The sequence below is a fragment of the Athene noctua genome, chromosome 3 (assembly GCF_965140245.1).
Source record: "Athene noctua chromosome 3, bAthNoc1.hap1.1, whole genome shotgun sequence".
Classification (NCBI taxonomy): domain Eukaryota; kingdom Metazoa; phylum Chordata; class Aves; order Strigiformes; family Strigidae; genus Athene; species Athene noctua.
In genome coordinates this window covers 31,749,940-31,773,361 of record NC_134039.1, presented here as the reverse complement: position 1 = coordinate 31,773,361, position 23,422 = coordinate 31,749,940, and the positions used below count along the sequence as shown (strand labels likewise).

Below are 23,422 nucleotides of genomic sequence, written 5' to 3'. Positions count from 1 at the left end.
TGGAGAGAGACTGCTGCAGTGGAGGATGAGGTGGGGTGACCTCAGGACAGCTTGGTCTGATCTGCACAGGATCAAAAGCCTGTGACATAAGCATGGCTTCTGATCTTAGCACTGGGTGGGGCAGTTGCACCCTCTGCAGCAGGAACACATTCTTTTCCTCTGGGTTTTGCTTCTTTTGGAAAATATGGCTATTTTCTCCAAGTACTCTGAAGTTTCTCAAATAGATGCTACAGCCCAAGAACTAATTCTGTCTCCTCCCACAGGTCACTTCCCCTGAACCACAAAACATGTCAGTCACTTTTCTTATCTATCCACTTCCAAGCTGCCATTTCTCCTTGGGAAGCCACAGCAAGAAATGAGGATAAAATGCTGGGCCACCATGCCCTCAGACCAACCAGCTACCTTCCCACCTACTGAGGACCCAAGAGAAATCTCTGCTGCCGTCACTTGAAGACACTGCATGCACCAACTCCACCATCTCTCGTGGAGTCTCTCCTTGCCATGTCTCCAAGTGATAAAAACAGGATCACAGCATGCACCACACCTCCCACCTCCGAAGCCCTCCTGCCCTCAAAATCCTTCCCCCGCTCCCTGTTTCCCCCAGGCAAGACACACAGCTGAGACACAGAAACGAGAGAAAGGAAGATGACAGACAGTCCGCTGTGCAAAAAAAACAGAGAATGAGAATACTCTGGGAAGGATGGGTGAGACACCTTTGGTCCCTTTCTGGCACATAGGTGGGCACACGCACACACGCACTCATGCTCACATCCTCTCATGCACATGGAGAACATGCCACATGCTTCAGAGACAGGCCCATGGTAGAGTCAAGGGTAGCAGGGGTGGGTTGTCCTATCCAGAGACATCAGGTGAGAGCGGGGTGAGAGGGGTCATTCACAGGTTACTTTCGTGGTTTTCCTCTGTCTCAACAGTCATGGGGGGCAGCCCTCCGTTGTCATTCAGCCGCTTGGCCCTGTAGGTCTCATAATGGATGTTGTGGGTCACTTCTTTTAGGTCCTGAAGGTGGGTCCTGCAGAGGGCAAAGTGAATATGGGGTTGGAAAGAGGATACAAAACCCAATATCAGAACAGTCAGTATTAATCTGATTATAATTTTATTCCCTGAGATAAATGGAAGATTTCTTCAGCCAGTCTGGCTAATGAGCATACCCCTTTTTCTGCATGGATGGCATGGGTGCCATCATACATAACTGGAGTTGGAGCATCAGCATTCAAGAACACATATGCAGGGTGCAGGATATGGGCTGAAATTCCTGGCTGTGCTTGCCAGTGTTCTGCCCCCCTCACACCTGTGCCCGTGTGATAGCTACTGGCCATCCTGGTGTGAGAGCAGACATGAGCTTATCTCATCTGAAGCGGTGGTGAGACAAGGAAGCACCAGGAGGGTGCATCAGGTCCACTGCAGATCATAACGTGCAGAACACTGCTGTGAGCATCGTCCCTAACCTCCACAGAAAGCCTGTGGGCTTGGATTGCTATATGCTTTATGATGATCACTTGGTTTGGATGTTTTTACTGGAAGACTTAGGGAAAGCATGTCTGCTGCAGAAGGTATTGCAGAACAAAAAGAGGGCAGTAGGGTGATGTCAAAGCATTGTACCTGGCCAAGTGTCTCAATACCACCATATCCACAGGTGGAATGAGCCACAGGTCTCTGGCCTCAAAGTGTCTTTCCCTTATTTTCCTATTTTTGTTGTTGTTTTAAAACCTTACTGTTCTTATAGGGAACAGAGGTGACCCTGGATATGCAGGTCTTCTACAGAATTTGGGGCAGATATCACTTGTGCTGAGACAACTTCATGAAACAGTAGAAATGAGACAGGACAATGAAAGCTGAATGAAATATGGAGCTTTTTACTTCCAGGTCGTATGTTCCAGTACATCCCTTAGCCTAGTAGAACACATGGTCTAGGATGTGGTAGTCGCCTCTTTCTAACTGACTCCAGCTCAGCCATGTTGTCAGCCATACATAGAAGTCGTTGCAACCTAATATCCTTAAGGGATATAAGGGGGGTAGTAGTACCCTGCTTTTCTCCAGGTGTCCAGCTCAGACATGAAAACTAGCACCTGTTTGACATAGTGGTCATGTCACTAAGAGAGGCACTAGATTATCTACCCCTTAACTTAATCCAACTGTACCCCAAATAAGCTTTCACAGCCTGAAATGTACTTTGTATTCCTTTCCACAGGGGCTATTTCACTCTAAGAGGGTCTCAGGAAGACTTCCTGCTCATCAAGAGCAAACTGGTGACTGAACATGGTCTTACCTGATGACAAAATCTCGAAGTAGGGCAAATTCACAGTGAGTGAGGTTTTCCACTGAAAAGAAAGCAAGCAATTGTTACATTTGATTTTTTCAACAACCCCTTTGTGGTTACAGAGTGTGGGAAGGTCACTGCCATGCGGCAGGTTTCAGGTGGGCAGAACCTGCATACTTCAGAAAGGACAGTCATCAAGGAGACATGCTAACAGGTGCTGAGCAGTCACATGTGAATTTTCATTTGAAAACCAAGGCAACCTCAGGAGCTCAGTGTCACACACCGTGGCGTTTGGAGTGGCTCCAGCTTCTGCCAGTTGGTGGTAGTGGTACCACACTGACCATGGCAGTTTCCTCCCAGCAGAGCTATTTGGGAATTCTCCTCTTGCTTGGTGTCAAAAAGTTTATCGCAAAAGGGATGGGAAGGGAGACATGGGACATGTTGTCTGGACCCTTATCTATTACTAGGGCCTGCAGAGATACTTTCAGCTCTCAGAAGCAAGGGATTTTTTACCTTCAATGATTCCCCAAGGTGTTTTCCTGCCCAGGACTCTTTTGCCATTCACTTGATACTCTTTGTCGCTGCCCACTACTGCGAAGGGCATGCTTTCCTGCTGGGGAGAGACATGTGGAGAGACCTATTGAACAGATTCCAGAGAGCAGCATCATCCCTGTTCCCTGTCCACCTTTCCTCCTGTCAGCTCACCAAACACAAGACCTTCTCTAAGGGAAGAGGTTCTCCAAAGCAACACCTCACTGACTGTTCTTTTCACTGGTCAGTGCTATCCCTAGCATTTTGAGCCCTTGCTTTACAGGCGTCCTTGCACCCCATGAGCTTAGTGGGTAGCTAAGGGCCAAGGCTCTGTAGCAGGGGCAAGAGCTTTTCTGCACCCATCTCCAGCATTTCTGAAGAGGGGGATGACCAGAGAAGAAGTACCTTGGTGTAACCAGGAGAGGGTCTGTCAGCTCAGGGCTGCTCATATGGATAGTCTGCAGTGAGTCTTTCTCACCCAGTTTATTGTTCTTCACCAGAAGAAGGAAAGAACTCAAAATAATCCTCTCCAACAAGACACATGAACATTCAATAAGTGTAATGGCTGAAATGGTTGTACTGAGGAAGGCCCAAAATGGGGTAGGGGTGCAGCTTTCCTGGGAAGTGGGATGGTAGGTGAGGCTACTGGGGACACAGGTATCTCTAAGCACAGGGAGAAAACATCTGTTTCCAGAGTGTAGGGTGCAGGAGACCCTGCTATCCATAAGGTTGTGCAGATGTTCATAGGTTTACTCTGCTTTATATGTGTTCCTGGGCCTGGCAAGAGACTTCAATTATGGCAGGAATGAAGATTTAAAAGCAGCTTATTTCTTATGTGTGACTATCCAAACCTAGGGCATGGCGCTGAAGTGCAGAACAAAATGTGGTGCCCTCCTCAAAACCAGTAACAGTCTGGAGAAGAAACAAAACCCATCTAGTCTTCTCCAGAATGTGTGATGTATTGCCAAATGGGAAATGATTAATTAAGATAGGGAAGCTGGGAATTTCTGTTGGGGCTGTGACAGTGGAGGGAGTTGAAAGGACAAGTGTTAGGCTGCAGTGCAAGACTCCTGGAGTTTCTTGAGGACTGCCATGGAGGCCAATCTATTTTCCTTAATGGCCTAGCCACAAAAAAGATGAGTGGGATAATTAAATGCACTAGCATCACAAGGCTAAGAGGTGTTGACAGGGCAAAGGCGGACTGAATTATTATCTAGGAAGATGTAAGTTTGAGGCACATAGAGCAGCATTTAGGGAATAACATCTAGAATTTCTGCTATGACTTCAGAGCTCATGAACAAGCAGTGACTGAGGGAGTGGAAGGGCCCCATGTGCTAGTCAGTTACAAGATGACCATGAGCCACCAGTGTGATGCAATTGTTTAAAAAGCACATGTGGTCCACGGGCTTAGGAGGTCAGATCTCAGAAGAGATGGGGGAGCATGGGATACTAGCACCAGTGCTAGCAAATCAAATCAAACTGGAGCAGGCACAGAAAAAAGTGACTAGGAGCATGGACTACTGAGGAGTGGGAAGCTCATCCAAAGCAGCTTGTCTCCTTTAGCTGACCAGAAGGTCAGCAAAGGATAATATTGTTCTCTATAAATGCCTTGAGTGGTGGAGGGGACCACTAGGTAGGAGAACTGCTTGAGTCAGTGTTGGCACAAGAACACATATATAACCTGGGTACAACCTGGCCATGAACAAACACAGTCTGGAAATTAGGAGACAGTTTCTAATGCTCTGAGGAGGGAAGGATGGGACAAGCCTTCTCACAGGGGCTGGGAGAGCAAAGGTTGAGTTTGGTCAGCAGATGAGAGGGCTCCTGGGGTAGTTGTTTGGGACAGAGGCTGGACATCAGCCACACACCAGGCCCCTTTGGGCCTTAATGGTGGCCAAACAGAGCATTCAGCAAGAGGAGGTGAAATATAGTCCTGCCTCACTCAGCCTTCATAGCATCCTGTCTTAACAGCAGGGACAAATTAAGCTGGGAAGGAGGAATGACCGTCCCTTATATCCATTGCAACTTTCATTCAGGGACCATGAAGCACGAAACTTTATAGTGACACATGTCTGTTTTACATTCATTAAATACCACCAGCCCTCATCCCCCCTTCCCTTCCTATAATAAAATGTTTCCTACCCTGATTTTGTCATTCTCTGTTTTATCCTCCAAGTCCTCATCAAATTCTTTCTGGGGGTAAAACTCGATCCCATTCACTTCTAGCTCTTTGCGCACCTGGGCAGAGAGACATTTTTGAGCAAAAGCAACACAAACCTGAAGGGAGGCCAGGTGGGATGGCTAGGCAAACACATCTGGGACATCACTCCAGTGGGTAGGGGCTGGAGGGATTGTCCCCTGGGAAGCGTGCAGCAAAGTGAGGACACACGGCAGCAATGATGAGTCTTTCTTCCCCAACTCCCATTACTTGTCTGGCTCTGCAATTCCCGTGACAGAGCATATCATGATGTGGCACAGGGGTACACACATTTCTTCCCCCTTTCACAGGGGCCATCAGAGCCATAAACAGCTGCATCTTCAGGACTTAAACGCCAACCCAGCACTGGACGCTATGCATGCCCTGGGGACTGCACTGCAATCCCAGGAAGGATACTGCTCATTTCTCCCACCTCCAAGCCGGGGCTGGGAAGGATCCTGTGCAGGAGAAGAGATACTCACTCTTTGTTTGAATTCGGTCTTCTCCTCCAAGGTCATGGTGTCAGCCTTGGCAATAACCGGGATGATATTCACTACCTTGCTGAGATGTTTCATAAACTCCAGGTCCAAAGGCCTCAGGCTGCAGCCCAAGAGGGAACAACATGGAAGGGATCACTTTACCCTCCTCGCCTTTCATCCTAGTGTCTCTTCCAGCATCAGGGCATCAGTGAAACCTCCCTTGTACATACCCCACTAGCTGCCATCATGCTCTCATCTCCTTCTTCTCATCCATCCTGCCCTCTCCCAAAGAAGACAGTGGCATTTCTCTTGCCCCTGTTATCCTAGACCCTTTCAAGCTCTTCAGCACCCAAAGTTAAGCTAAACAGTGGCCAGCCCCACACTCAGGACCCCTGGATCTGGAGCTGAGATGGAGCAGTGCAGGGTATCTAACTGGCACAGAGGCACCAAGAGCTTAAGGAAGGATGAGGGACCTGAGTACGTACGAGTGGCCTGTGGGGGAGATGAAGTAGAGGCAGCAGTGCACTCGCGTGTCTGGAATTCGTTTCTTCCTTGCAATATTCACCTCCTCTTTCAAAAATTTTTCATATTGCTCATTGATGTATTTCTCAATAGGCTCCCAGCTGTTGAAGGTGGGAGAGAGAGATGAATAGATAGGCACAAATCTCCTCATGTTCCTGCCTACAGTGTTCCCAGCTCTGACAGCAGCAGAACAGGCTCAGGCATAAAAAATATCTACCACAAGTGTCTCACCATCAGCAGAGATGCTTAAGAGTTTCTGTAACTGGGCACAGAAATAGGCACTTGCTATGTAATGTGTGCATACCCCTGGGCATGCACACAGACCCATGGTGTTCACAATTCCACATCCCCATTGCCAGCCCCCTGAGTGCAATAGGTTCCCAGATGCTTTCCAGGACAAGTAGATGACAGCCACTCCATATACCGTCTTAACTCCAGCCCTTTCTGGGACACAAGGCCTTGACCATGTAAAACTCACCAGTTCTCATTGTTGATCTGGTCCCCAAATCCTGGTGTGTCAATCACTGTCAGCTTCATTTTGACGCCACCTTCTTCAATGACTGGGGAAGAAATTGCAAGCAATCATACACCTCCTTGGGGACCTGCTCTATCATGAAACATGTCTCTGTGCCCTGCAAGGGAACAAGAGCGTGCTGCCCTCATCCCTGCCCAGCAAGCATGACCAGGCCAGGCTGGGTCATGCCTCAACAGTTGTGACCCCCACTTGCATTTCTGACCCCAAATTTTGGTAACCTGCACCAAAGCCACTCTGCCACAGGAAAATGTATTTGTGCTCAATCTGTGGCCCAAAGGTAGTACCTACCTTATACAACTTGTCCTCCCCTCCAATACATCATCCTGAATCTGAGATGGTGCTCACTACTCTGCATCACTGCAGAAGCTGTGCGGATGCTTTGCCACCAGGAGATATGCTCTACCAGGCTTGGGATGGGGCTCACCAGTGCAATTTGTATAGATTATTAAGCATCTGCAGGTGGGAATGACTTAAAGTAAGGCTTCATCCAGACACACAGTCTAATGTCTGGGCAGACAAAATATCTATAACTCTTTTTCTACCCCTCACTTTTGGCTGTGGCATCAGTGGCACTGCTGTTTAAGAAAAGTCTTGCCTGGGTCTGAGGCCATCTAAAACTGGCACTTGTCCTTTAGCTTCCCATGGAGAAAGGAGAAATGGCTGCCTAATACCAAAGAACTGTTTGCATGGACTACTGGGGTTTGCATGGACTACTGGGGTATTCTGCAAGACTGTGCTGAAACATCAACATTCCCTCCACCCCAGCAGCCTGGCTCTTACCATGCCCGATGGCTTTGATCTCCACTGTTTTGGGGATCTTCTCCTCCCTGTTCCAGCCTGAAGATTTGCGGCTCACCTGGGATTTGAAGAGGGTGTTCACCAGGGTTGACTTTCCCAGGCCGCTCTGACCTGAGGATTGCAAAGAGGAAGTTTGTGACATCTGCCACAGCCTGGCAATGCCAGCAGGCCCAGGGAATGGAGCCGGGCTGTCAGGAGAGGAGGAGTAGGTGTCTCCTTGCCTTGTGCAAGCTCTCATTTCCCCCAGAGCAAGCACTGTCTACTCCCTCATGCCCTCCCTGCAGGGCTCGCCCTCCCACCTAGCCTCATAGGACAGGTCTGGTCATGATTCTCAGTACCTCAGCTGGTCTTTGCCTACCTACAACCATGATGTTGAAGTCAAAACCTGTCTTCATGGTTTTCTTGCGCATCTGCTCAATGATGGTGTCAATACCGATGTAGCCCAGCAAGTTGGCGTTAATGCCCATGGGTTTCATTGGTACGACTGGTTTTTGTCGCGGCTCTGGGACCAGCTCAGACATGGCTGCTTCGTTTTTGCTCTCCACTGGCCCTGCATGGGGAGAAAGATTGAAAAATCATCATTAAGGTGTAACAAGAACCTCCCTGCTGACCTGTCACAGGGACTCAGGGCAACTTTGAGCATCCATTTCAAGGGCTATTGAGGATAACTGAATGGTAAGATTTCAGCAGTAAGATTCTTCATGGAGGAATATTTACTTGAGTTTCCAGCACACTCTTCTAGGTATCACTCCAGATGAGGAGGTGGAGAAGTGGGGTTTGTCAGGCATGCAACATATTGATGGCTATTCCAAACAGCGAGAGCAGACACAGTGAAGTGGGGCACCTAACCACATGTCCAAGGCTCTGTGTGTCTCCTCATTTTTGCCTCCCAGTACTCATCAGGATCACCAGTGTTTTCTCCCTCCAAGTTTAGCATGAAATTTGCGATGGAACAGACTTTCAAAAATTATGCATGGAGTCCTGGCATTGAAACAGAGTTTGGAATTTACTGTGAAGACTTGTAAGTTTGGCCATTGCCAGGGGTGGCTGTGTTACTGGCCCAGCTGTGCAGGCTGAGTTCCTCAGAAGGCGGCAGTGGTGGAAGTGCCAATCATGGCCACAAACTCTGCACTTGCCTCCCACCCATAGATTGATGGGTTTTGTCATGCTCAAGAAACTAATCATTGTGATCAAAAAACTAATCATCTGCACCTTTCCCTCCTCACCTCTCCCTCCTCACTTCTTCCATGTAAAACAAACAGGCAAAAAGAAAGGCCCTGTGGGCTTTCTGTCCTCCCTGACTCTTTCTTGGGTGATGATACACACAGCTTGGGGCGGGCCTTGTCCATTTATCTCCATCTCTTGTCTCATTAGTGAGCAGCTCCCACCTGCTGGGAGGAAGCCAGAGGTTGGGAGAGGACAAGGCGCAGCAGAAAATCTGTAATTGGTGGGGAAGGGAGGTGTGAGGGATGAATCTGGAAAGGAAGATGAAGGAGATGGGAATCAAATACCTTTCATAAACAAACCAGCTGCAAACTAGAGCCTTTCCCACTTCAATTACTTGACTCCCCCATGCTTTGTCTCATTAGATGGTTATTTTTCCAGGACAGGGACAGCATGTGTTTTTGCTTCATAAGCACTCCACTTGTTTTGTATGCCACTTTGGTTCAAGTATCTCACACTAAATTATCCCTTTCCATCACTTTGGCAGAGTTTTTTGCTTCTCTCAGCAGAATTTGCTGGCTGCATAGGAGGACATGAGCATCCAGGCAGGCAGCTGCCATTTGGTGGGTGACACATGCCCTGGAGAGGTCACCAGGCTGGGGCCACTGATAGTCTGGGGTCCCCACAACAGCTCAGCCAGCTAGGTAGAGGCCAGGGTTGGGGAGAAGTCAGAGAGATTTTTGTTCAAGGACAGGGTTAGGATGAAACAGGCTGCATAGCTGGCTGCTGATCATGCCTAGCATTCCACATCAAAGCTCCCGTGCAGACATAAGGGATGCTCTACACAGTGAAGGTTTTACATTTTATATAAGCCTTAATATCCCACTACTGTGTGCTGAGGGCAGACCTTGCGCAAGGTCCATGCTTGGCAGGAAGGGTACCTCCAGCCAGCTCCTCTTACACCACTTGGGAAGCCTTTTATGTTAAACTGGGAGAAGGGATCTTCCCTCCATGTAGGAGGGTGGTCGCACAGCCACCAGTACAGCACTGTGGGTACCCCCTCTGTTCCACCTTGCCCACAGAGAGGTCTGCCAGAGGATGGCTGCCCCCTCCTGCTCTTCCCCACAAGCAAGGGCACTCTGAGCTATCATTATCCTCCCCTGAAACATGAAGCAGCACCCTGGGGGGACCAGAGCACAAGACAGACCATTGGCTTGAACCAGACTGGCAATCTGGAGCACCTCATGCTGCCGCCGGGCAGCTGCCCGAGGAGGCAGCCTGCTGAGCTGAGTGCTTCTCAGCTGCAATCCACTCTTACACTCGTCACAGCTAGTCTGTGCCTTTCCTGCTGACAGAGCATCCCCTGGGGCTCCTGTTGTCTTCTTCCAGCTTTCTCAAAGCTGCTGCCAGCCAGGAAAGCCCATCTCTCTGGAGCCAGCCAGCTCCCCTGCACCCTGTCCTTCACTTTTCCTCTCTTAGTCTGCCCCATGCCACTTATACCATAGTCGTGTGGCTGTGCCGAGCTCCTCATCTTGCTGCAGCATCCTCCAGTGTGCACCTCACACAGCCCTGCTGGGGTCCCACCTTCCCCAAAGACAGGGACAAGAGAGAGTGAGACAGGCAATGATGAGGGGATGTGGGGCATGGGGCTGTGGCCCCAGTGGGGCACTTGGCTACTGCAGTAATGGGGGAAAATAAACCCCAGAGGTGGACAGGGAACAAGTGAAGGTGGGAAGAAAGCCCAGCTGAGCAGCTATGTGGGATGGGTGCAGGACCTGAGCCATGTAGGCTGTGACCCCTTTGCTGCCCAGGCAGTAGCATCTCCTCAGGGAGTCTGTTGCCCTCTCTTTTATTCCTTCAACTCCTTGTTCTTACACAGGGAGGAGGAAGGAGGGAAGTTTCTGGCAGCCAGCCTCAAGGCTCACTAAGTGCATAACTCATCCCTCAGTCTCACCAAGGGATGCTTTGCCCAGAGCTAGCAGGTGTTGCTAACTGCTGTGGACATCACAATACATGGACATCCCTTTGCAGGTTTTTCTACTGGAGCCAGGAGCTTGCAGTGGCTGGAGCAGCTATTTCAGATTCAGGTTCCTGAGCACCTATAAAAGCCCTGAGACCAAGAGAAAAGATCTCCAGAAGTCTCGTTAAATATTTCATGTATCACTGATGTCACCCCTGGGCGTTTTGATCTTGGACATTCAAGGTCTCAGGATAGACAACCTCCCTTTCTCCTCTCAGTCACTTGCCTTCCTCTCTGTGTGGGGTGCCTTCCCGTACAACCTCTGGAAGGAAAGCCCCCAGTGTGCAAAGAGGTACTCAAGGGTTTAGCTTTCTGCACACAATTTTCCACCTCTTGAATCCCACAGAGGAATCCAAGCAGCCAACTGAGGAACAGCCTGCCAGGGAAGCCAGGGTGTGCAAAACCAGAGCCAGAGCTACAAGAGGTACCTTGAGACATGAAACGTGTCTACCTGCTCTCATGGAAATGGCTCTGGTTTATGTGCAGTAATGCTAATGCTGCTAGGAAGCCTCATTAGCGCTCTGACTGACTGGTCAAGGGGTAGCATTGTGCATTCTAGGCACATCCTGTAGCCCCTCCAGCTGTCCCCTGTAATGAATACATGATAGGGCACTACGGCCAGTACAGCTGATAATGAATAGAGGGTTAGCCAAGGTTAACCACTTACATCCGCTATTTGCATTGCCACCCTTTTCCCTGCTGCTTTGTTCTGTGTGCTAAACAAAGCTCATTTAAGAGGGTGGTTGCTGGTGATATCTCTGCTGCATAGTTCCTTGGGCTGGGCTGCTGGGGGATAACCTCTGGCTCACAGGAGATGCTCCACTTGGGTCTGGAGCAGGGAGAGATGCAGCATCAGGGGCTGGGGCAGGCAGGGCCAGAAGGGCAGCGGGTGCCTGGAGAGGTCCCAGTGGTCCCAACTAGCTCCTGCTTCTGATGCCCACTAATCCACCCCAAAACCTCGCCCTGGAAGGCCAGCATATGTGGCCAGCAGCAAACACCACTACCTCAGCGCACCCTTCATGTCTGCCTGCCTCTGACGTTTGCAGCAGCTAACTGGGGACAGAAGTGGCCTTGCAGGTCCCTTATGGGCACAGGTAGTGGGGACTAACATCTACTCTGTCCGGATAACCCAGATACAGTCGTATCCCCTCCCCCTGCCTTCCTGTCCTTTGTCTGAGTGGCAAGAGGGAGGGAGGGCTGCAAACCCTCGCTCACCACAACCCAGCTTCCAGCAAGAAAAGGCTATATAACCCCTACGTAACACATGGATGGCCTTATTGCGGCTCTCCTCCCGTGTGGCACAAAGCTGTCCTGCTCTGGCTGGAGGCAGCGATCCACGTGTGCCTCACCCCAGCCCCTTACACCCGCGTGACCCCAGATCCACAGTCCCACTTCCTGCAAACATGGAATGGGAAAGAGGGATGGGTTCGGAGCCTGAAGGCAGCTGCCAGGAGCAGGCCCTCAGAGAGTGAGGCAAGGTCCTTAGAAAGGAAAGCAAGCAGCTGCTTCAGTAGCACAGCCTCCCTGGGGCTTGCAGGCATTAGGATCTGCTCCTTGCTTCAGATCTGCAGAGATGCTGGACTGAGCATCTCTCTACTGGAAAAATCCCTTTCTCCCCTCAGTTTCTCTGATGACCCCAAGGCATTTCTCCCAGCTGTGCAAGCCAAAGGCCCAGCCATGCTGGATGCACCACCTGACCTCAGGGTGCAGAACATTCTTCTTAGCAGATCTTTTTGCCTGGCCTGAGAATCACTGGGCATTTCAGGTGAGGCACGGAAACTCATCCTAGCCCTGGGCTGCCACAGCCTTCCTGGCAACGACCTTCCTTCCCCCCAGCGCTCTGCAGAGGGCTTGGGCAGGAGCCCGGCTCTGCCAGGGCCACAGTGAAATCTAGGGCAGCGTGTGCTGAAGCCTCTCTGGAGACACAGGAGCTGGAGGTGAAGGGGCTGGGCACGTCCCCAGCCCAGCTGCCACAGGATTAGATGCTCGCCTCAGTCCCGGCTGTACCCTCGGTGCCGCTCCCTGGCTGTGCACTCCTTACCCCATATCCCAGCTTGCCGCCTGGGTGGCAGGGCTGTATCACAAGGCAAGAGGATGGTGACCACCCCTGTACCCATGCCACTGCAGCTGCCTGTCCCCCTGCCCATCTGCCCACCAGTGCTGGGGCTCCCTGCCTACCCGCTGTCTCCTGTGCAGATGCCCAGGAAGCAGCACAGGAGATGTCCCTGCTGCCCCTGCAGTGGCTGCCTGTCACTGGCAAGGGACAAGCCAGTCGCCGAGCAGCTTGTGGGCTTTCCCCAGCCCTGGACCAGCTGGGATTATCTCTTTCTTTCAGAGCAGCCAGTGGCGCCAGATACTCCCCATCAGCACTGCAACCAGCCCATGCCAGACTGCTGCCACCAAAAGGAAAAAAAAGAGGAAAGACAAAGCAAGGACCGATTTCCCCCCAGTGCCCTTCGGGTTTATTCCTCCCCCATGGCCAGAGCTGGGCAGCGTGGGGGCACGGCAGAGGGTGCCTGCACAAAAAGCCCCAGCGGTGTCCCTCCGGCATCGCCCAGCCCTGCCAAGCCCAGAGCATCCTACCTTTGAACATGAAGCTTCCTTTGTCTCCGAATCCTCTCCCAAGGGGGTGGGTCTCCCCCCTACTTTTCTAGCCTGCCGCTGGAGCAAGGACGGTGGGCTATGAGGCTCTGCTTTTACCTCTCTCTTTCTTCCCTGTGTCCTCTTCTCCCCCCTCTCCTTCCCCTCCTTCTCCAGTGGCTCTTTCAGTGAAGCGGGGATGCTGGTGCTGCTCCTGCTGCCATCGTCATGTGACCTGAATATTAAACATCGCCGCAAAATCTCCCCCTGCGCACCCTCCCCCGGCTCCATCCCAGGCCCCCGCCAGCCTCCCCTCCTGGGGGGCATGGCTGTGGGGATGGAGGGGCAGCCACTGACGCACTCCCGTGTCTTGGAGGGGCCCCTCTTGCACACACACACCGCATAGGCCTTTTCTTGCCCCTTTCTCTCCTAATTGCCCAGCATTTTCAGCATCTCTGCTTGTTTAGGGAGGGAGATATTTAAATCTTCACCGCTTCACTCCAGCGGGGCTGAGAAAGGGCGCTCTTTCCCCCTAGGTATTTATTGGGTTCGGGAGGTTGCAAGGCTTCCTTCTGCTTTCCCAGAGGGAGGAAATTTGGAATACTTTGGCACATCAAAAGCTATTTGCCCTTCAGCTCCATTTTCAGAGGTGTGAGAAACCTTTTCTCCACTGGCACTGCAATTCCTGCCTGTCAGCCTGCAGTGCAGAGGCAGAGCGAGTGTTGTCCCCTCTGTATGTGTCTGTGTGTGTACACACATGTGCATGTGTGTTGCATGTGCATGTGTGTGCATGCGTGTGGGGAGCAGGGAGAGGTGCCAACTGTGGGCCATGTTGCGGTACACAGGTCACACTCCTGTGTACTCCAGCAGATGTTTGTGCCTGGTGGTGCCCACCTGCATGTGTCCAGTGGATGTGCCCACACCTGAAGAGCCATGCGGATGCCCCCGGCTGCTGGTGCCTTTGGAGGGGGATGCCCCTTCCTTCCTCTGTGTTTCCTTCTCCTATGTTTGTGAGCCCTGGCCCCATCAGGCACCATGCCCCCGCCATGCCGGTGCTGGGGCATGAACATCTGGGACTGCTCTGGTCCTCCACTCAGTGGGACAACAGGAGCATCCTTTCAGGGGTGTTCCCACATGTCCCTATGCCATGAAGCAGCACCCTGGGTGGAGCCAGGCTGCGGGATGCCTGGCAAACTCAGCAAGGGTTTTGGGTGCCTCTTTTTGCAGCACCCTGGGGGAAAAAGGAAACTGCACCCACTGCAGGTTATGGGAGCATTTAGAAATCACTGTCAGCAGTTACCCAGGCTAGGCTGAGTGGCTGGCAGGCTGGCTGCCTCCGGACAGACGGACAGGCATCCTGGCACCTGCAATATCTCCTGATGTGGTGCCCATAACCACCCGTTTCCCTGCTGGGCACCAGACTCACCGCTGCCTGGGCTCCCATCCCACCTGCCTCTGCCCACCCATGCTCCTGGTGTGGGTGAAGGGGAAATGGCTCCCATCCTCCCCCACATCACCCCACTGCTCCCGAAGGGCCCTGCCCCAAGCTGAGCCCCATGGCACTGCCAAGGGACTCTCTGGTGCCTCCCTCCCCCGCCCCTGCCCAGCCCATCCCGGCAGCAGAGACCCACCAGAGCGTGGCAGGGAGCAGGGCACCCTCATCTTCGCCGCTGGGGCAGCCTCGACCCCCCCGGGGCTGCCACGTCGCTGGGGCCCCTCAGCCGCAGTGGGCCGGGGCCGAGGGGGGACGGGGGTGATGGGGGCTGGGCCCCGCAGCCGCTCCCAGGGGGGGCCCCCGCCACACCCGCCGGCCCGGCGCAGGGTGACCGAGAGGCAGCTCCGCTTCGTGGGGGCACCAAAAGGGCTGTCCCACCGCAGCGGGGGGCCTGGGATGCGGCTGAGGCCGGTGGGGCCGCCTGGGGTGGGCAGGCGGCTGCGTTGAGGGGCGACGTCTTCCTCCATGGCGTGCGGTGGCGGCTGGAAGCAGAGGTGCAAGGGCAGGGGCAGGCAGTGCCAGGATGGGCTGGGGGGCCCAGCCCTTCCCCGCTGCTGGGGCCGCAGCGTCCTGGGGCGCAGCACTCTCTGGAGCCACTTGTCCACGGCCCAAACCCCCACGGGCAGCCCTGCCGGGCCAGCCAGCCCACCTCCAGCCGGGACAATGGGGTGCTTGTGGCTTGCCCAGCATGCTCCCACGCCTGGCGCCGCGGCTGCTCCTGCCCCTGCCCGGGAAGCCGCTCGGCGACTGCCTTGTCCCTTGCCAGTGACAGGGCTGCTCCTGCCCCTGTGCCTTCACGGCCTCCACCACTGGCGGCCCCACGCCATGGGCAGCCCTGTGCTGCAGCCCCCTGCCCTGCTCCCGTGCTGGAAGGTGGAGGAGCAGTGCAGACCCACCAGGTCAGGCCTGTCCCCAGGAGCAGGCACCACTCCTGCGGACAACGGGTGTAATTTAAAAAAAAAAATTTCTCAGAATTTTTGAAATATTTTCCCTTCTCTTCTTTTTTTTCCTCTCAAATGGCAGATTCCAGTTCAACAATTTATGCCCCACTGAGGAAGTTCAGTGTTCGCTTGTCAGGTGTTCGTCCAGGTGGATGCTTCTTTCCCTTATTCTGATTTTCTTTTGCTTCTTCATTATTCTGATTGTTTCTTAATTTTGCCAGCTTTGGGACATTTTCAGGGTCAAGAGGTCATACATTACAGGGAGTCAGCTTGCTGCTCTACACTTCTCTCACTATAAAAGAAACTTTGAAGGGTAACCAATGAGGGAAGGAGAAAGGTGTTTTGGTGGGGTGGGATGAGAATACGTGTGGTTTGTTGTGCAAACAGGAGCAAAGAGAAGGAGAGATGGGCACCCATAGCACCCACAGCACAGCAGGGGTGATGCTCACCTGCCTTTGGGTGGCCAGGGCTAAGGGGTGGAGGGGCAGCCACCATCCTGTGACCCACAGTGACCCATAGGGAGTGCTGGGGGAAGACAGGGCTCAGGGCGGTGTAAATTCTCTGCTTCTTTAAAGGCAAAGAGACAGAGAAGGTGGAAAAGACCAGCCTGATGCAGTGCAGTATTTCCAGCACTAAGTATCTTCTCTGGTGCTTTAAACAGTTTAATTTCTGTATCTGTGACTATTTCCCTCTCCCCTGAGGTCTCTCTGGCTGCACAGGTCCCACAGGGGAGAAACAGTCTCAGTTTTCAGCCAGCGTTTGCCTTTGGCTTAATTATTCCCAGATAGCCCCTCAGTGTAGCCATCACAGAAACCGGGCAGATGAAGACCTACCCTGCTGTAAAGGAAACCTCATTGCAGACTGGTCCTTGCTGCCTGCCCAGAGCTGGAGAGAGGCAGCTCCAAGGGGGGCCAACAGGAAAATAAAGCATCAGCCATGCAGTTGGTCACACACTTCTGTTCCACTGGGGAGGGCTTTGATACCATTGGCAATAAAGTCCTTCATTCCCATGGAAAATAACTGGCTTAATACTGATTGCATCAGGACTAAACAGCATGAAACATAAGCCAGAGAGGATGAATAACTGGTTTCTCTCTGGTCCAGCCCTGACCTGTTTATTGTCTTCTTTTTGCTTGGTTGCTGCAGCAAGTCATGGACAGAGCGGAGGTGAAAACAGACAGGACAGAGGCAGAGGAGGACACAGATGAGGGGACAAGGGGATCCCCATCGCACCACGGATGCCAGCTGAGAGCAGTGGTGGCAAACTCAGCCTTTCATTTTTACCAGGCTGGTGGTTTTCCCTCTTCTCTTTTGACTCAGCAGGCGAAAGTGGGTTTGAAGGAGGTGCAATGGCAGAGCAGCCTGTGCTGATGCAGGCCGCAGGAACCAGGCTTCCATTTCCCACAGGGATGGCTGAACCTATCCCTGACTGCTCCAAGCTCCTCAGCTTCAATACAGAGGTTTTTATTGCTACCCCATGGCTCAGCTGGGGTCCGTTTGCAGTGCAGACCCAGCTATGAGGCAGCCGAGGTGAGGAAGCAGGTTTCCTAGCACTTGGAAACTTGGCTGCGTTGTGCCAGAGGGCAGGGGGATGTGAGCCATGCAGCTGAGGGTGGCACATCAGACCATGAAGCCCAGCCCCACGACATTTTCCTTTCACAGCCCCATCACCAAGGCGCAAAAATACATGGGATTTACCTGTTTCAGGCTGCATCCTCACTTTGAGCTGTTGCTTGCCAGTGCAAGCATAACTTTGGGCAGAGGAGTAATCCCCCTCACTGCATCTCCAGTTAGGGTACTCACATCATGATATGTTTTTTGTCTGAATGAAAGGACTCTTAACTTGTTCTTTGGCTGAAACAGAGCCAGAAAGCTCCTGCCAGTGTGCCTGGTTTTGGTGTGGAAAATAATGGTGGTATGATTGCAATCTGATGGATCAAATGTCCCAGAAAGACCCAGGATATTTGCAGGATGTCCTGACCCATTCTTTCCTCATCCAAAATCCATAGAGCTAAAAATTAACTTTCACTCCCAGAGAATTACCAGTGGAGCATCACTCACTCAAACCAGCCCAGTGGACTCTCCTCTCTTTGGGAATGAAGAAGAAATCTTCCACTGACAGAATCACAGGAGAGGCTGAGTGACATGAGCCCATCCAGGATCTGTGGCGGAGTTGGGCAGCCATCCCGAGGGCCCAAAGGAGCCATCAGGGACTATGGCACAGAGCTGGCACCCCAGGAACATGCTGGGGATGTGGGTCACCCCAATACTAGCAGGCCCAGGTGATGGCACAGGATGCACAGACACGTGCACAGGGGGTGGTGGCACCAGCTGACATCTCCTGGGATGTGCAGGAGTGGGGCATACAGGACCCTGCTGTGTCCAGAGTGCTCACAGGTAGCCCTGATGCACCTACTACATCCAACGGGGAGGTGTTGGGATGGGAGAAGAGATGGGGAGAGGTTCCTGATGAAACCTCCTTGCACGGGTTCAGAACTCCCCCAGAGCCTCCCTGTACACATTGCACTGGGCTGGCAGAGAGGGAGATGTGAATGTCTCTCTTAGTCCCAGCATCACTCCTTCACACAGCACTTTGGTAGCTGATCAGCCCCAGGGCAGTGTAAAACATGCAGATAGTCTATACACATGGGATTTTGTGCCAGATGCACATTATACAGCTTGGGTCCTTGGGTGGTGCAATGGGTGAAATTGCTGACGGGCTCAGTGTACCTTCTCAGAGACACTCAGGGAAAAGGGGTCAAGGGATGCTTCACAACTTACATTGGGATGACAGTTAAGGGAAAGCTCATCCATGCCGTAGGACTCTGGACTGCAGGGAACTGAACAAGTGCAGACTACCTCCCAGACTATCCTATCTCACCCTGCAGCAGAGGAGCAGAAGGTCAGGCATATCAGGAGAGGCTTATGTGCTAAGTCTGGCAGCACCATTTCATGGAGAGATGCAGAATTTTCTCAGCTTGACACAGGATTTGGACAAACCTCTTTAGTAAAGATCTTTAATTTGAATGTAGTGCATCTGGAATGGATAGATGGGTGAGAATGTCTCAGTCTCTGGGGCTCACTGAGCCCTTGGCCTCTCTGCACAGAGCTTCAGCAAGCTTACCATCCCAGCACCAAGGGTGGGTGCTGTGAAGAGCTCAGCTGAAGCAACAATCTGGGTTGAAATCCCATTTATTTCCCTCAAAATACCCCCTGGACTTAAACGGACTTTGTTAGATTTAACCTGGTGAATAGGAGTACAAGGCTCTGTATCCCTTTGCAAGCCTGGTACCCCTGCAGAAACCTTTCCTACTGAAGGTCATGTCAAGATGCCAGGCAACTCAAACTCAAGTGATTAACAAGGGACCTTTCATTTCAGTGATTCATCATTCTCAACCATGGAGAAGAGCAGAAGTCCTTGTCTGGGTGAAGGGCTGTAAGCACATGGGAAGCCCCAAGTCTACAGTGCCACACAAACCTTTCCTAAGAAGCAAAGGGGCAGAAAAGTGAGTGGTATGAGACCCAGATCAGAAAAAAGTGATGATCATCCCTGCTTGCACAGGGCAGGACTGTCATCCCTACCAAGGCTTGTGGACTGCTGCCCATCCAGGAGAGGCTCTTCTGTACTCAATGGGCAGTGTGTCAGACCTCGGGCACCCCAAAGGCCAGGTTGTCACGAATCATCAGTGTCTTCCGAAGGTCTCGTTCCATGATTGGCCTCTGCGTTCGCCACTTATGGGCTTCCTGGAGTCCTGGCTCGAAGTAGTAAATGCAGGCTCCAAAGCCCACCAGGATGAGGATGGAGATCATCAGATACACTGGCACAAACCAGTCCAAGAAGTGGGGCATGGCTGCCAGAGAAAAGAGGAGAAAGCTTGTGCAGTGGGAGCACCCAAAAAACCACCTCCACCAAGCTTCATCATGAGACATCTGCCTCATCAGCAGTGCCCAGTCGCCCTGCACCCCTCCTCACAGCCCCACCACACTCCAGTTTGTGCTCGATTGCACACCAAGGCACCTCAGCCTTCAAGAGAGGGCAATCCCTTTGGCTGTCGTCACTGGGACACCCTCACTGAGTGGCAGTCCCCCAGCCCTGCTGTCAGTGATTAAAGGTAGGAAGTGGATAAATAGAGCTGCTTCTCATCTCCCGCTTGGGGGAAAATATGCTGCCCCTTCCCCTGATACTCCACCCCTTTGAATTCCCAGTCTGAGCTGGTCTAACCCGGGGCTGAGCCCTCCCGTGCTGCACCCCTGTTTAGTGTCCTGCTTTGCTGGGGCTCAGGGACCTTGCTGTGCTTGGTTTAGCCCTGGTCTCTGAGCAGAGCCTGGATCCCCTTCTGAGCAGCGGGAGCCACTTACCGGGACCGGATGACCTGCCTCGCTAGGAGCCCCTTGCCACACAGATGCGAGGTGGAGATACTGAGTCTGGAGCAGTGCAGCCCTGGGGAACACAAAACAACATGTCACACAATTGGTGTCGACCCAGTGCTCAGAATGAGTGAGCAGGAGGGACCAAAAATCTCCCTGCCCAGTCATCAGGGCTGATGGAGGGTCAGACAGAGAGGGTCCCAGCCCCACAACCTGCTGGTGCCCTGGCCCACTCCCTCCCCACCACTATGGCCCTGCTGATGCCGTGCTCAGGACATACACCCTGACTCAGGGCAATTTAAAAAGTTTGTGCCCATCCCTTATCCCTGTACTTTGGGAGGGAGGGAGCAACCCACATTGCAACCCTCATCCATGACCAACCTGTCTGGCTCCCAGCTGTCTGCTCTTACTGAAACACCCACCAGGGTAGGGGGTTTGAGAAGCATCTCCCACAAAAAAACACAGCTATGGCCTCCCCCAGGCACCAGGGATACTGGGTTTTGCATGGTAAGCATGATTCTTGTCACAGACTTTGGTGGGGACCCTCAGGCTTGGAAAAGCACAACAGTGCCAGGCTCAGGCACAAAAAGCAATCATGAAGGGAAGCTTTCCAAAACCTTCACCCCTTGGTGGGTGTGATGAAATGTCCCTTGACTTCAGCAGGGATGGAATTAGGGCAGAGCTGCGTCCACATTGAGCTCCTGCTTTTCCAGGCACCTGAAAGCTGCCACCTGTGACTGTCTTCCAAGTCACCTCTCTGCCAATAACCACGTGTCCCCCCCCTCCCTTGTGCAGGGCATTAAAGGGGGGGCTGGGGAGAGCTCTGAGCATCTCCATCCTCTTCCCTGCCCATGCCCATAAGGCCGCTGCCCTTTCTCACAATGGAGGCTGGGCTTTTTTGCCTTTTTTTTTAATACCACAGCCATCAGTTGATTCCAATGTGCCCAGCAGCATTTCTCTGCTGGACACTGCTTGCAGTAGAAGAGCCCATTCCTGCCTGCTCACCCCACGACTAGTAGCAGGAAGCATGAGGTTCATCGCTACCTCTGAATAACACCTTTTTTGTCATAGGGTTAGAACTGAAATGAGTTAACATAAGCAAGAAACTGCCAACATTGGAAAAAATGCCTGATTTCCTCCCACTTATTGGCATGGACGTTGATATTTATCTGTTTTCCTTGCATGACAGGGGAGACCTCAGTGGATTTTGCTTCCCCCTACCATGCCCTTTGGCTTTCAGCAGTCCCTGGTTTTTCTACCCACAGTGCTGCCCCTACCATTGCCAAGTTGGTGGTGGACTTTTTATATCTCCCTCTCAATGATTTGCACCTCCCGTTTCATGGGCCCCCGTTTCACCTGATCGAGAGCAGTGGGACTGGGCAGCTCAGCATTGGCCACCATTTGGCTGGGAGCAAAGGAGCAGTCTGGGTGCTGCTTCTGCCTCTTCATGGCTGCCTCTGCCTTCCTCAGGCAAGTAACTTGGGAGGAAATGCCCCACCCCAGCCTGCAATAACATGACAGATGTGTTGTGGGGAGCAGGGATCCCACTGTGGGGCTTCCCTTGGTCAACTTGTCCTGAGGGGCTGTGGAAAGAATTAGGCATGAACACCCTTTCCCAACAGGACTTGGGTCTGAGGTCCGGGTTTGGCCAGAGGCCCCTCAGCACAGCTTTGCTTTGTGCTCTGCAAAAGTAGCTCCTGCGCACCCCTGCACCCCTAGGGGGGTGGCTGAGGCTGCTGCAAACCCCTTCTCTGGAGGTGCCCCAGCAGCTGACACCAATCCCTGGCTGGTGACAGCAATGGGCACGTTAGGGAGCCTGGGAAGGTGGCTCCAGCTTGGACCCCTGGGGCAACGGGAAGAAAGCCAGCAACCTCATTTCCTTCCCTGATCATATGCTTTCCAAACCTGGGAGTGGAGCTGCCATCCAAAAAGCACCACAATAAAAAGCAGCCCCACAGACTCCCCAATATACAGACTTTATCCTTCCTCTGTGACTAGCAGAGCCAGAATTTCCCAGCTCCTTGCCAGCAACCTATTCTTCATGAGCAAGTATCCTACTTGCTATGCAGCCCTCACCTCATGCTGCATACCCCCACTGCTTGCCCATCCCTGTCCCCTCAACGAAGGGTCCTCACCATGGCCAAGCCAAGTCCCACCCCCGCCTCCATAGGGCTGGCCTGGTGAAGCACTTTCTCTCATCAAGTGGATGAGCAGATTTTATCTGCAAATGCTGAAAAGAAGGAGTTTCATTTAAAGATGTCAGCTTTCCAGAGCAGCTCTGCAGATATTAAATGTGTCTTAACCCTTGCTGGATTGGTTGATCTCAGCACCCCATTTTGCAGTGGGACATCCACATCCCCCCAGAGACATGAAAGAGTCTCTGGTCTTTCAGCTGAGACAGCATCTCATAGAGGTAAGCTGACTGACCCTTTATAAATCCATGCTACACTTGTCATTCCAGCCACTCTCCTTCAGTGTTACCCCCAGATACCCCCGTGCTGCCTCCTGCTGTCCCTCGAGACGCCATGGATACATTTGTGATGGGTGCCCTGGAGGACATGCTGCAAGTGACAGGGCAGAAACTGCTTGGGGGGAAGCTGGGAGCAGGGAAAGGGGGTTTGCAGGAGACACAGACATGCAGCAGTGACCGGGCAGGGGGTGAGTGTGGCAGGAGTGGGGCCCATGCAGAATGCCAGGACACAGGTGACTTTGGGCACAAAACCCTCCCACGTGCATGGTCGGGAGCACAAACCAGGTATTACCAGCCACAGGCTCACCCCGACCACAGAAGATCTCCCCAGGACTGGGCACGCCAGGGCAGCTTGCAGCTCAGGGCAATGAGCTGCTGATGGCTAGGGACCTGGACACGACCATGCCTCCATGCACTGCATCCCTGACAAGCACCTGCTACCTGCCCTGCAATATGCCACCTACCTTCTTCCACCAGTGCAGGGCGATGGGATGAAGCTGCTCCCTCCGGCATCTGCTGGGGCCTGGCCAGGATGAGTCAGGCTCCTTTCCCAGCCAAGCAGTGCCAGGGAGAAGGGACCCCTCTCCGAGAGAGCAGGGTGACAGTGAGAGGCGACAGGCACGGGGTGGGAGGGAGGGAGGGATGGCAGGAGCAGCCGCAGCTGGCAGGAGCGTGTAGGGATGACACGCAGCCAGCAGCGCGACCTCATTTCCCACCAGGGCTCTTGGGGGCTTCCCCTATCGCCTCCCCAACAGCTTCAGCCCCTCTCCAGACTCCCCATGGCACCCCACTACTGGCCTTCCTCCCGAAGGAGGGACTGCCTGCATCCAATTGCATCCCCGCAGGAGCGGGGGGTGGGTGTGTGTGTGTGCGCGCATTTTAGCAGCAGTCGTTATGGCAACGGGCCTCCTGAGTTCACCCGCACATGGTACCCGGGTGAGAGCCACGGGAGAGGCGGCCGAGGGACGCTCTCCCCCCCTCCTGCAGCATCTGCAGCCGTGGCTGCAGCAGTAGACGTCCTGCTCTCTGCTAGGCTGAGAAGGA

At 53.0% G+C, this 23,422-nt stretch overlaps 2 protein-coding genes across 3 annotated transcripts; both read right to left on the bottom strand.

Moving 5' to 3' along the window:
* Window positions 1–430: 430 nt before the first annotated feature.
* Window positions 431–13,346, bottom strand: SEPTIN3 (septin 3). 2 transcript variants are annotated; one of them, XM_074902588.1, is made up of 10 exons: window positions 13,108–13,346; window positions 7,699–7,890; window positions 7,323–7,451; window positions 6,486–6,567; window positions 5,971–6,108; window positions 5,489–5,606; window positions 4,952–5,047; window positions 2,792–2,891; window positions 2,288–2,339; window positions 431–1,030 (listed from the first exon to the last, which is right to left on the bottom strand). In XM_074902588.1, exons 1-10 carry the CDS (start codon window positions 13,115–13,117, stop codon window positions 895–897), a joined length of 1,053 nt encoding a protein of 350 aa, XP_074758689.1. In that variant the 5' UTR covers window positions 13,118–13,346; the 3' UTR covers window positions 431–894. The 2 variants fall into 2 exon arrangements, with proteins under 2 accessions (XP_074758689.1, XP_074758690.1); XM_074902589.1 differs by having other exon boundaries at window positions 2,792–2,888.
* Window positions 13,347–16,636: 3,290 nt separating this feature from the next.
* On the bottom strand, window positions 16,637–23,238 carry SMIM45 (small integral membrane protein 45). The gene is made up of 3 exons (XM_074901388.1): window positions 22,843–23,238; window positions 19,900–19,981; window positions 16,637–19,391 (listed from the first exon to the last, which is right to left on the bottom strand). Exon 3 carries the CDS (start codon window positions 19,387–19,389, stop codon window positions 19,183–19,185), a length of 207 nt encoding a protein of 68 aa, XP_074757489.1. The 5' UTR covers window positions 19,390–19,391; window positions 19,900–19,981; window positions 22,843–23,238; the 3' UTR covers window positions 16,637–19,182.
* Window positions 23,239–23,422: the final 184 nt, after the last annotated feature.